This window comes from Callithrix jacchus, chromosome 9, assembly GCF_049354715.1.
Source record: "Callithrix jacchus isolate 240 chromosome 9, calJac240_pri, whole genome shotgun sequence".
Taxonomy (NCBI): domain Eukaryota; kingdom Metazoa; phylum Chordata; class Mammalia; order Primates; family Cebidae; genus Callithrix; species Callithrix jacchus.
Window position 1 is genome coordinate 78,719,552 of NC_133510.1, and position 13,196 is coordinate 78,732,747.

General features: G+C 42.2%; 1 protein-coding gene across 50 annotated transcripts in view; it reads right to left on the minus strand.

Moving 5' to 3' along the window:
• Positions 1–3,913, minus strand: part of NAP1L1 (nucleosome assembly protein 1 like 1) — a 38,929-nt gene extending 35,016 nt beyond the window's left edge. For 27 of the 50 annotated variants that reach the window (XR_013521943.1, XR_013521944.1, XR_013521939.1 and 24 more), the window contains exon 1: positions 2,851–2,982. Coding sequence is in view for 9 of the 50 variants with exons in the window: in XM_078336902.1 (XP_078193028.1) it covers positions 3,225–3,240 (16 nt within the window). In the remaining 41 variants the exon portion in view is untranslated. Of the gene's footprint in view, positions 1–1,211; positions 1,469–2,850; positions 2,983–3,224; positions 3,416–3,477; positions 3,577–3,613 lie in introns of those variants that run through there. The other 23 variants (XR_013521937.1, XR_013521938.1, XM_078336902.1 and 20 more) reach the window with 4 other exon arrangements.
• Between the last annotated feature and the right edge of the window lie 9,283 nt (positions 3,914–13,196).

Here is a 13,196-nt window from a genome sequence, read left to right on the forward strand (position 1 = left end):
AGCAACAACTCTCTCCTAACCTCTACACTGCCCAAAAACTTATTTAGATGAAATTAACTTGAAATGGAACTTAAAGTCATCAATCATAATAGGTTCCTTTGTGTAAATGTTGTATTACTTTATGCCCCCCTTTACCCTTTTCTTCCTTCACAGCACTCATCACAGCTTAACATTTCATATCTAAGCAACCAATTTGCCTCTTTTGCTCATGATATCTGACACGTGTCCATACAGGTGCTAGACAGTTACCCAAAGAATAAACTGATTACACAAGTAATTGCGGGTTTGATTAAACTTGAAAATCTGAATACACTGATCATTAATATGTTGATATTGATGAGGATTCATTTGTTCTAATTCTGTTTTAAATTTACAACCAAGAGTGAATAAAATACTGTATTTGACATCGTCAGACCTTTGAAGTCCAACAGATATTTCTGCTTTAGCCCCTTCTCCTACAAAAAGACCCTTTGTCTTGAACATATTTTGAGAAATTGAGAATCAATTTAGTCACCAGGAACCAACAGGGGCAAGGTTGAATAAAGTGAGGGATGGCATTTTGGATTACATTAGTTATGGTACACGTATTCTTTTCAAAAATCTCATTAAAGGCCAAGTGCAGTCATTTGCCACATTCAGTATTAGCTTTATAATTCTGCAAATTAATGGGCCTAATATAAAAATAGGTACTTTGTAGTAGGTAAAATTTAGATTTTCAAATTGATAGAGTGAAAACTTTTAAATTTCTATTTATTAAATAAACAATGTTGACCTGGAAGGAGAATGTATGTGTCAAGGTTTTTTGACAGAAGATGTCGAAGTCCACCTACCAAGGTTTAGTTCCTTAGGACAGTATTCTTAGAACTATAGTTTAGGTTTAGGCCATTTATCTAAACTTGGGCAACTTCAAACAAGCTTAAAACATGAGAGTCCCTTGAAGATAACTGTAAAATTCACTTATTTCTCGTTGATTTTTAAATGGTACCCTACACATGAAAGGTTTTCCCCTTATTCAATCAAAGGTAATGTGTATTACCTCCAAACTAAGAATAGGAGTATTAATTTAAACGAACCAAAAAAAAAAAGAGGACCCAGATACTCCTTTCCAAAGATGTTTTGAATCCACCTATTTTCAAAAAGCCAAATTTAATTTTACAGCCCTTCTGAAACCATGCAAGCAGTGTAAATTTTAAAATGCAGCCGTGAGATACCTTAAAATACAGCGGTGAGATTTTAAAATGTATTTGATTCAGAACTAACTTATCACCAGTGACCGTCTAAAATAGGGACTCCTTGAGGACATCCTGTGCCTGGTTCATCCGTTTTATACTTCAAATTCCAGCCTTCCCAGATAGGACCTCGATCGCAGCCTTTCTACACTGCCATCTCGGAGATTTTAGGGGAGTGAGGTTCATCGACAAGGTTGAAGGCTACAAACTTGGCCAAGTTTATACTCATTCCATCCATCTTAAAAAGAAAACAGGTAAGTATCTTATTCTAGTCACTTCAATAAAGGAACTAATTTGTAAGAAAGCCAAGAACAATTAAAGCTATAAAGGACCAGACTCTTTATTTTCATCCAAGAACCGTTTGCAGGGGTGGTTCGATCTTCGGCTTCCCTGGGCCACGCTAGAACTGTCTTAGGCCACACGTAAAATACACTAACTAGCTGATGAGCTTTAAAAAAAAAAGAAGAAAGAAAGAAAAACAATGCTTCAAGGCTTAGCTCATTTCAGAAAAAAAAAAAAGAAAGAAAGAAAGAAAATCGCAAAAAAAAAAACCTCATGTTTTAAGAAAGCTTATGAATTTGTGTTGGGCCACATTTAAAGCCGTCCTGGGCCGCAGTTGGACAAGCTTGGTTTAGGAGTTTAAATCGATTAGGATCAACACTCCCCAAAGAAAAAGCCCTGATGAAGACACCCATCTAAGTGTACTTAGGATACACAATAACAAGCTTTTGCTACTAACAGTTAACATAAACGCTATATACGCGTTAACTTTTTATAGCACTAGCAGTGGATGCCCTTCCTCACCATCAGCTAACATCCACACTCTCCTCGGGTATCAATAAAAAGATCAAGACCAAAGAGAAGCAGGGAAGTTTGAAACCCAGGGACAGGGCTTACTAACACACTCTTCCTTTTCACGTTCCACTGTCTCAGCGACTTTCAAAGTAAGGATAGCCCGAGGGCAAGGGTCTCCAACCAGGCCCAGCCACCCGCCACGGAGCGCATTCCCACGTGTGGATAGAAGCCGCCGGGGGTTTCCCCTCCCCGCGTGGCCGCCCCCAGTGGGCGGAGAGCCCAGGAGCTTCGCAGCCTCCCCTGCCCCCTCCCCGCCTCAGGGCCTAGTCCCTCCGCAGCCCCTCCCTCCCGTCGGAATTCGCAGCCTCCGCCTTTCTTTTCATCTCCCAGCAGCCTCCCTCCCCGTATTATTTTTTAGCGAAAACCAGGGGGGCGTCGAAGACGCAGCCGGCTCTGCACTCGGCCCGGCCAGTACGCCAGGGGCCTGCCGATCCCTCGCGCCGCGGCCCACTCTCAGAGCACCCGGGCGTCGCCACGGCCTCGCTCCGGTCCACGCGGAGAAAACGGTGGGGCTCAGAGAACCTCGGAACACGCCAACCCCCACGTCGCCTCCGCCGGCCAGGACAAAAGCGCTGATCGGCCCTGGGGCGGCGGAGTCAGAACTCCGCGGTCCACTCCGACCTCACTGGACGGCCCCAGAGGCCTTAGGCGGCCAGCGGCCCCGACTCCAGGCTCCCAGTCCCTCCATCCCTCCGGCCCTCCGATTTGCGCAGGCCGCCCAGCCAACTCCAAGTTCCCCCATCCCTTCCAGGGCCCTCTCCGTTACCGGCGGCTAGTATGGGGAGCCAGGCGGCCGGAGCTGCGCAAGCAGTGACTCAGGGCGGCAGCGGCGGCGGGAGGAGCAGGAGGCGGCGGGAGGAGCAGGAGGCGGCGCCGCGAGCAGATGGCGCTAAAAAAGACCCAAGAGCCCGCCGCTTGCGCTCATATACAATTAGCGTCAGCACGTAGGGCCCTCTCGCCGCCCTCCCCCTGGCCTCCTCGTCTCCCAGCAACGCGAGCGAGAGGCGGGTCCAGGCTGGGTTGCCTAGCAACTGAACCGTCCTTCTTCCCGGGCGACCTCCACACCGCAGCTGAGGGCTCCAGCCGCCCCGAGACTCAGGCTCCCCGCTTGGGATTCCCTAGTTTCCCCCGGTGTCTAACCTCTTCTGCTAAGCATCCCACCGTCTCATTTCTACCCTCTGAGTCGGAAAGGAAATCTCATTCCCATCAGTTGTGGGGAAGGCCTGACCCGCGTGCCCGGCGCCCGGCCTGGCCCACCCGCTTCGGCGTTCTGCCGCGAGCGCGGACGGCGGGCGCCAGTTGCCTGGTCCCTAGCTCCCCGCAGCCAAGGCGCCGGGCGCTCCTTGTCAGGGCCTAATTCCAGCAATACGCCGGCCCCCCGTAACCATTTTACCTCCCCGCCTAAGAAAAACAGTTTTTTCCTCTAGACTGCTTCGGCGGCCGCTTCTGTCGGTTTTGCTTGTACCAGCGGGTCTCCGCGCCTTTAGAGGGTGCTCGTCATCCCTACCCCCACCCCCACATCCTTTTACCTGACACTGTCTCCTCAGCTCGGCTTCAGTTCATTTGACGGATGAAAATGGCATATTTGTGCATTCTCTGGATGTGTTATAATGAGGACACTCAAGTGTGTCCGTTGTTTCATCTTTCTGAAAAAATAATTCCCATTAAATCCTCTGGTTTGTGAAACCTCATAGCTAATTTTCAAGTGATGATGAATTGACTAACTCAAAAAGTTGTGCTCAAAGTGTGGTCTGAGGGTCCCCAGACCCTTTCAAGGGGCAGGCCAAAACTATTTCCATGTTAATGTCAAGACTGCCTTTTGCATTCTCATTCTCTCACAAGTGTACAGTGGGGTTTTCCAGAGGCTACATGACATGTGATAAGAAAACAGACTGAAAATAGAAGCAGATAGGAGAATCCGGTCATCTGCGGTTAAACCAGATGTTAAAGAGATTCGCAAAATTTGGGGGCAAGAGGGGTAGTTATTTTTCATATAAAAATTATCTTAACATTTGATTGCTTTGTTGTTTTTAAATGAAATACTCAAAATTTCTCAGGTTTTTGTTTTTATTTTTTGTTTGTTTTGTTTTTGTTTTTTTGAGACAGAGTTTCACTCTTGTTGCCCAGGCTGAAGTGCAATGGCGCGATCTCGGCTAACTGCAACCTCCGCCTCTTGGGTTCAAGCGATTCTCTTGCCTCAGCCTCCCGAGTAGCTGGGATTACAGGCGCCCGCCATCACAGTAAAAATACATATTTTTAATACAAAAATGTATTGGGCTGGTATTGAACTGCTGACCTCAGGTGATCCACCTGCCTTGACTTCCCAAAGTGCTGGGATAACAGGTATGAGCCAACGCTCCCAGCCAATTTCTCAGTTTTAATTTCTAACATAAATACCAGTATCAATAATCCACATAAATGTTCTTTGGGGTCGGGATTACAGGTGTAAGCCACTGCGCCTGGCCAATTTCTCAATTTTAATTCCTAACATAAATATCAGTATTAATAATGCACATAAAAGTTCCTTGAGGTCTTCAATTTTTAAAGGAGTATAAAGGAATCCTAAGACCAAAAAGTTTAAGAACCTCTAAATCTTGAATTTTTTAACTTCAAACTGCTTAGAATCCTCTATTTTAATCCACACATTCAGTGACTGTATCTTACATTTTAGGGGGGACAGTGTTTTCTTTGGCCCTCCAGAATCCCATTGGCATTAATTGCCTTTCCCACTCTACACTGCAGATGCCTCTGTTTATTCGTTCATTTTCTTTTTTCATATGTGATTCTTTTGTTGTTCTCAGCCTATTCCTATACACGCTCCTCAACACTGATGTGATGCTAACAAGAAGTATCATAGCACCAATAATGAATCTTCAGGGAGAACCCAATATACATAAACAAGGTAGACCAGTGCTCAGTTTGAACATAAATTTGACACACATTAATTTCAATAAGAACTTCAGGAATGTTGGATTCTAATCAAAGCTATGTACAATGCAAAGTCATTAGCATATTAAAATGAACTACATAACTTTCACTTTCTTTTCATAAATGTTTATGGTAGTAGAATTTCTGAGACAAAATTGAGAAGTTAGTTTTTGTGATGATTTTTATCCTACACCAGGAAGCCTCATCAATTTTTGGCACTTCAGGCACTAAGGCTCTGGATTTTTTAGGTTTCACCCCACCCACTACTCCCTGACCCCTATAACTTAGGGCTTATCATTACCAGTGCATATGCTCTTTCCCCCTCTTCTTTTTTTAGTGTGTCCTAGCCAATCTAAGAAACTAAACAATGAAATTTGCTAATAATATATTCATTTGTAATACAGTCTTTTGAACCAGTTTGTTAATCTAAGTCTTTGCTGTTAAAGTCCAGGGAAGGCCAGACATTTATGCATTCATTCAACAAATATTTATGTTAGGCACATCTTCAGAAATACAGCATTTAATAAGAAAGACAAGGTTCTTAATTTTATTGAAGTTATGGTCTAGTGAGGTGAGGCGAATGATTAGTAATAAAATAATTTTACTAGTAAAATATTTTATTAATAATAAAATAATGCTACTAATAAAATTATTAGTAATAAAACAATTTTACTTATCAATAGTAAATAATTGGGAAGCGAAAGCTATAAAGAAGAGAAAATGAGAAAAGGGATAGAAGGTGACTGACCTGAAGATATCTTTGAGCTTTTCTCCTTTTTTTTTTTTTTCAGACAGAGTCTCACTCTGTTGCCCAGGCTGGAGCGCAGTGGCGCTATCTCAGCTCACTGCAACCTCCACCTCCTGCTTTCAAGCGATTCTCCTGCCTCAGCCTCCAGATTAGCTGGGACTACAGGCATGTGCCACCACTCCTGGCTAATTTTTCTGTATTTTTAGTAGAGATAGGGTTTCACCATGTTGGTCAGGCTGGTCTCAAGCTCCTGACCTCAAATGATCCACCTGCCTCAGCCTCCCAAAGTGCTGGGATTACAGGTGTGAGCCACCCCACCCGGCCACCTTTGAACTTTTCACATTTGCCCCTCTTATATTCCAAAGTCATACAATATAGTTAACTCATCTAATTTAATTGCAATAGATAGTGACCCTGGTCACTGATCTTGGACCATGCCAAACTTTCTGTTGCAGCATCTTTTCTTGTGCTCCCTTTGGCAGCAAATATGCTAAAAATGAAAGGTCCTTTTTTCTCTATCTCCCATGATTTTCATTTGATAGATTTTTATAGCATTGTAGCCTAGAGGCTTAGAGGTGTGGCTTTGGAGTCAGCCTGTTCTGTCCCCATTCTACTACTTAATGACTGTGCAACTTTGGATAAGTCACTTAGCCATCCCATGTTTCAGTTTCCACATCTGTAAAATGAGGACAATAAGTATGTATTCCTCATAGGGCTGTTGTGAAACTTAAAAAAATTTTTTTTTTTTAATCAAGAGGGGGTCTCACTGTATTATCCAGGCTACTCTAACTCCTAGACTCAAGAGATCCTCCCACTTCAGCCTCCCAAAGTGCTCGGCGTGAGCCACCTTGCCCAGCTGTGAAACTGTTGGAGACAGAGTCTCACTTTGTCACCCAGGCTGAGGTGCAGTGATGCAATCTCAGTTCACTGCAACCTCTGCCTCCTGGGTTCAAGCAATTCTCGTGCCTCAGCTGCCCAAGTAGCTAAGACTGCAGGTGCACATCACCACAGCCCCCTAATTTTTTGTATTTTAATAGAGATGGTGTTTCACGATGTAGCCCAGGCTGGTCTGTTGCTCCTGAACTCAGTGCACCACTTGACCTCCTACAGTGCTAGGATTACAGTCGTGAGCTGCTGTACCTGGCCTAGCTGTGAAACTTTAAATAACACATTTAAGTTGCTTTAACATAATGCCTGAGGTATATAGTGAACGTTCAATAAAAGATAACCATTTTTAACCTTCACCGAAGTTTTGTTTTTATTTTATTCAAAGGTTTAAGGAACTACCCTGAAGTCTTCTGATAGTATCTGACACTTTTTGTGAAATATTTTATTAAAAGCTATCTAGTCACAACTTTTAAAAGACGTTTTCCTAAGCTGAAGTAATCCACACCAATTACCATAAAAATATTATAGTCAACATTTCTCAATATTGGATAAGAACTACAGAGATCAAAAAGTAAGCTGATGACAAAGAAGTTATTTTAACTGTGCTCGTGTCTGTATTTCAGCCCCTATGTTGTAGAAAAAAAAGCATAGGCTTTAACATCAGACAGGTATAGGCTCCTTCCAACACTTTGTGTCCTTGCAGAAGTACCTACCCACTCTGATCTTCAATTTTCCCCATGTGAAAAATGCATTAACAGTTATAATAAAACCTGTCTCTTTATTAGTATGAAATAGAGAAATGCATGGAAGCTCCCGGAGCAATGACTTGCGCTTTAGTATTCAGTATTTTCTTCCCACTGAATGAATCTGTAGGTTAAATCTCTAAGGGAGCTAATAATAATTATCATCTAAAAACTGCCCAAGATACATTTAAATAACAGTTACCTTAGTTTCAGATCTGGATTGGTTTTTTTTCTACTTTTCCCCAAATTAATTTATAACAGCAATGTAAAGTGGAAAATTATGGACAAGATGCCTTATATTTTTCTCTCCACATCCAAAAAAAAAAAAAGTTTTTTAAACAAAAAAACTATTAATCCTTTTTTTTTTCTTTTTCCAGACACAGTTTTGCTCTTGTTCCGCAGCTGGAGTGCAATGGCGCCATCTCAGCTCACCGCAACCTCCGCCTCCAAGGTTCAAGCAATTCTTCTGCCTCAGCCTCCCGAGTAGCTAGGATTACCAAGCCCAGCTAATTTTGAATTTTCAGTAGAGATGTGGTTTCTCCATGTTGGTCAGGCTGATCTCAAACTCCCGGCCTCAGGTGATCTGCCCGCTTCAACCTCCCAAAGTGCTGGGATTACAGGCGTGAGCCACTGCGCCCCACTTTTTTTTTTTTTTTTTTGAGACAGGGTCTCACTCTGTCACCCAGGCTGGAGTGCAGTGGTACAACCACAGCTTGACCTCCCTGTCTTAAGTAATCCTCCCACTTCAGCCTCCAAGGTAGCTGGGACTACAGATGTATGCCACCATGCCTGGCTAATTTTTTTTATTTTGGGGGATCTCACTATGTTGCCTGGGCTGCTCTGCAACTCCTGCGCTCAAGCGGTCCTCTCACCTCAGCCTCCCAAAATGCTCGGATTACAGGCATGAGCCACTATGGCTGCCTTGCTTAAGAATATCTTAATTTTGTTGTCATTACTTAACCGAAGTTATTATTGAAATGATTATAGATTCACACAAAGTTTTGAGAAATAACACAGGGAGATCCGTGAAAACTTTCTCCAGTTTACCATAATGGTAACAATCTATGATCTTACTTAGATTTTCTGTTTCACTTGGATACATTTGTGTGTTTATGGATTTAGTTCTACACAATATTATCATGTTTGGGTTTTTGCACCTATCACCACTGTGAAGATACAGATCAGCTATATCACCCCAAGGCTCCCATATGTTGCCTTTTTATTCATTCATTTATTTTTAAATTTTAATTCTTTTCCCTAGGCAGGATTATTGCATTATATGTTGACCTTTTATTATGCATGGGTTTTTTTTTGTTTTTTTTTATATGTCAAATAATATTCTGCATTCCCAGGTTTTATCTTATTTTGTTTCTCACTCATAGACAGACCACTTGGGCAGAAAATATACCATTGTTTTGTGCGGTCCTTCAATATTTCTTACCTAAACCATTTGCTATAGCCTCACAGTTGGTCTCCCTATTACCAATCTCTTACTCCACTTCAATCTACCAAAGTTATTGCTGTAAAATACAAGTCTAGTCAAGTTGGAGAAGGTTCTCTGACACATCAAGACAAAGCTGGCTGTAAACCCTTCTTTGTTTGCAGACAACACTTGTATGTGGGTATTTATGTAGGTATGTAAGTATTCATTCATTCACCCATGTTTCCTTCTCCCACAACACACACTACACTAGACAGTCAACTGCTGCAGTACAGTGTCCTTGTTTGTTACAAACCCTTGGTTTGAACAGTGACTAGTGGTGAAGGGCTTTCAGTAAATATTTATTTGCTTGAAAGAATGAAATGAAAGGAAGGAAATGAAGAAGAAAGGAAGGTAGGGGTGGAGAAAGGAAATAAAAAGTCTATCGAAAACAAACAGGAAGTTACAACACTTTAAATAATTTTTTTTTGAAGTCTATTACATCAGTTCTACATTTACCATAGAGTCTATATGGGACAAATTTGACAATCTAATCTGCACAAGAAGATTTTGGATATGGTTTGGACATTGGGTTTCTGTTTGAATATTATTTGGATATTGTTTGGATATTATTTTCCCTCATCCATCAAACAACTTGCTGGTAAAAAGAAGCAAATATGATTTTACATCATAATGAATAAGAAAACAAATAACACAGTATAATTTGGAGATGATCAGAGTGTCTATTACTAAGACAATTGAGAGAAAAATGTCATATATGTACAAAATGAAGTATTATATAGCAGAATATTGAATAAAATATGGCAGTATTGAATCCTCAAAATGTAGTGCTTGAAAAATAAAGCCACAATGAGATATCATTACACACCTATTAGAATTGCTCACATTTAAAAAAATATATAATAGTACAAAATGCTGACAAAGACCTCAAACAACAGGAACTCTTAACTCTGCTGGTGGGAATGCAAAATGGTCCAATCACTTCAGAAGACTGTTTGGCAGTTTCTTTAGTGGCTCACGCCTGTAATCCTAGCACTGTGGGAGGCTGGGGTGGGAATTTTGCTTGAGCTCAGGAGTTTGAGACCACCCTGGGCAACGCAGCAACATCTTGTCTCTACAAAAAAATTAAAAATTAGCCAGGCATGGTAGTATATGCCTGTAGTCCCAGCTACTCAGGAGACTGAGGTGGGATGTTCACTTGAGCCACAGGGGTTGAGGCTGCAGTGAGCAGTCGTTGTGCCACTGTTCTACAGCTTGGGTGACAAAGCGTGAGCCCGTCTCAAAAAATTTTTAAAAATAGGCCAGTGGGACCGGGCATGGTGGTTCACACCTGTAATCCCAGCACTTTGGGAGACCAAGGCAGGCGGATCACAAGGTCAGGAGTTTGAGACTATCCTGGCCAACATGGTGAAACCCCATCTCTACCCCTGTAATCCAAGCTACTCAGGAAGCTGAGAGGCAAGAGAATCGCTTGCACCTGGGAGACAGAAGTTGCACTGACCTGAGATCACTCCATTGCACTGCAGCCTGGGTGACAGAATGAAACTCCATCTAAAAAACAAAAACAACAAAAAGAATTTTACATAAATAATAAATGATTACCAGGTGAGTGGCTCACACCTATAATCCCAGCACTTTGGGAGATCAAGGCAGGTGAATCACCTGAGGTCAGGAGTTCAAGACCAGCCTGACCAACATGGAGAGACACCCCCATCTCTACTACTAAAAATACAAAATTAGCTGGGAGTGGTGGCACATGCCTGTAATCTCAGCTACTCTACTCTGGAGTCTGAGGCAAGAGAATAGCTCGAACCCAGGAGGCAGAGGTTGTGGTGAGCCAAAATTGCGCCTTTGCACTCCAGACTGGGCAACATGTGGGAAACTCTATCTTAAAATAATAATAATAATAAATGAAATAAAGTTTAATATACATTTACTATATGACACAGTAATCTTTCTACTGAGTATTTACCCAAGTGAATTGAAAACTTATACACACACACACACACACACACACACACACTTAAACAACTTTATTTCTAAATGGCAAAACCAGGAAACAACCAAGACCTCTCTCTGCAGGTGGGTAGATAAACAAGTAGTGGTGCATTCATACAATGGAAATAAAAAGAAAGGAGCTACTGATTCTGAGGTAGGAGGCAGGACTTGGTTCCAGCGGCGGGACTTGGACTCCTCATCAAATTGAAGACTCGCTAAAACAGGTCTGGGGTGGAAGCACCTCTCCATAAGACATGCTCACCAGTGTGCTTGTCAGTTTAACATTGCCATGGCAATACCTGGACATTACCAACCCTTTCCTTGGCAATGTCCTGGAAGTTACCACCTCATTCTAGAAACTTCTGCATAACCACCCCCTAATTTACATATAATTAAAAGTGGGTATAAATAGGACTGCAGAAGTGCCTCTGAGATGCTCCTCTGGGCACACTGCCTGTAGGTTAAATCTGCTCTGCCAGGAGGAGTACCTCTGCTGTTGCTGTGCACTGCCTCTTCAACAAAAGTTACTATTTATTGCTGGGTGCAGTGGCTCATGCCTGTAATTCCAGCACTTTGGGAGGCCGAGGCGGGCAGATCACCTGAGGTGGAGAGTTCAAGACCAACCTGACCAACATGGAGAAATGCCATCTCTACTAAAATTATAAAAATTGGCTGGGCGTGATGGCACATGCTAGTAATCCCAGCTTGTCAGGAGGCTGAGGAAGGAGAATCGCTTGAACCCAGGAGGTAGAGGTTGCTGTGAGTGGAGATCGTGCCATTGCACTCCAGCCAGGGCAACAAGAGCAAGATTCTGTCTCAAAAAATAATAAATAAGTTACTATTTAACACTGCCACTCACTCTTTAATTCTTTCCTGGGCAAAGCCAAGAACCCTTCCAGGGCTAAGCCTCAATTTTGGGGCTTGCCTGTCCTGCATTAATTCACTCAACAACATGGATGAAACTCAAATACACTTTTGCTAAGCGAAATAAGTCAGCCTCAAAAGCCTACATATTACAATTCCATTTCTACAACATATGTGAAAGACAAAACTATGAAGATCATCAGTGATTGCCAGGGGTTGGGGAGAGGTGCAGAGTTAACTCCAAAGGGGTTGTAGAAGGGATTTTTTAAAAAGATAATGGAATTGTTCTGTATCCTATAGGTAGTAGATATATGACTATATACATTGAGTGAAATCCATTTGCTATATTCAATTTTTCAAAAAATCAACCAGATGTTGGGGGATCCTAGGATGAAATGCAGACTACAACAAATTAATGTAACTGAATTGTAAACATACAATCTCATCAAGGGGGTAAGTAAAAAGGGAGTGGACTTTGGAAAACAGTATTTTGACTAGACACTATAAGGCTAAAAGCAAAAAGAACTACACATAAACATTGTACTAAGTTGATAAATGTATTTCGTGAAGGGATAGCATTAGCAATTTGGAAACTAATTTTCCTGTATACTAGAAAATCTGTATTCATTTGCTACCATAACAAACTGAGTGGCTTAAGCCACACTGTTAGATACAATGAATCCCAAATTTCTCTTCAAAGAATAAGTATTCCAGTATGTTCACCTCTGTTATTCTTTAATTCTCTGTTTTAAAGTTTAATATCCTTGTAGTTTCAGTGAACAACCTTTTCCACCCATTCTAATCAGAAGTTCACATCTGTCCCCCAAGTCCCCTGCCCCATCCTGACTCATCCTGGTCACCTGCTTTGACCCCTGCTTACCTGCTCTGAACTGCCTGTAACTGTCCTTCCCACCAAACTACCGACTCCTCCACTCTGGCTCGTACCCCTGCTGCCTTAAAATAGCCAATCGGAATTAGACTAGACTGTGTGGTCTAACCCTAGCCAATAGGGGAATGACACAGCAGTAGGGGCAACCTCCATTAGGCATAAGTATCCCTTCCCCTCCTTGTCCAGGTGTGTGTTCACCATTGTTCCATCTGTGAGCAGCACCCTTCTATAGAAGTAAATTGCCTTGCTGAGGAAATGTATCTTTAAGTGCTACTTTTTTTGTGTCATCGCAAATGCTACTTACAACAACATGATGTATTTTCTCATAGCTCTGGAGGATAGAAATCCAAAATCAAGTTGTTGGCAGAGTTGGTCCCTTCTGAGGGCTGTGAGGGAAGGATCTGTTTCAGATCTCTCTCACTGGCTTGTAAGTAGCCATCTTCTTTCCATGCCTCCCTCTGTGTGTCTGTTTGAATTTTCCTTCTATATAAGGACATCCGTCAGATTAGGGCCCACTCTAATGACCTCATTTTAACTTGATTATCTCTGTAAAAATGCTATCTCCAAATAAGGCCACATGAGGTACTGTGGATTAAGACTTCAACATACGTAT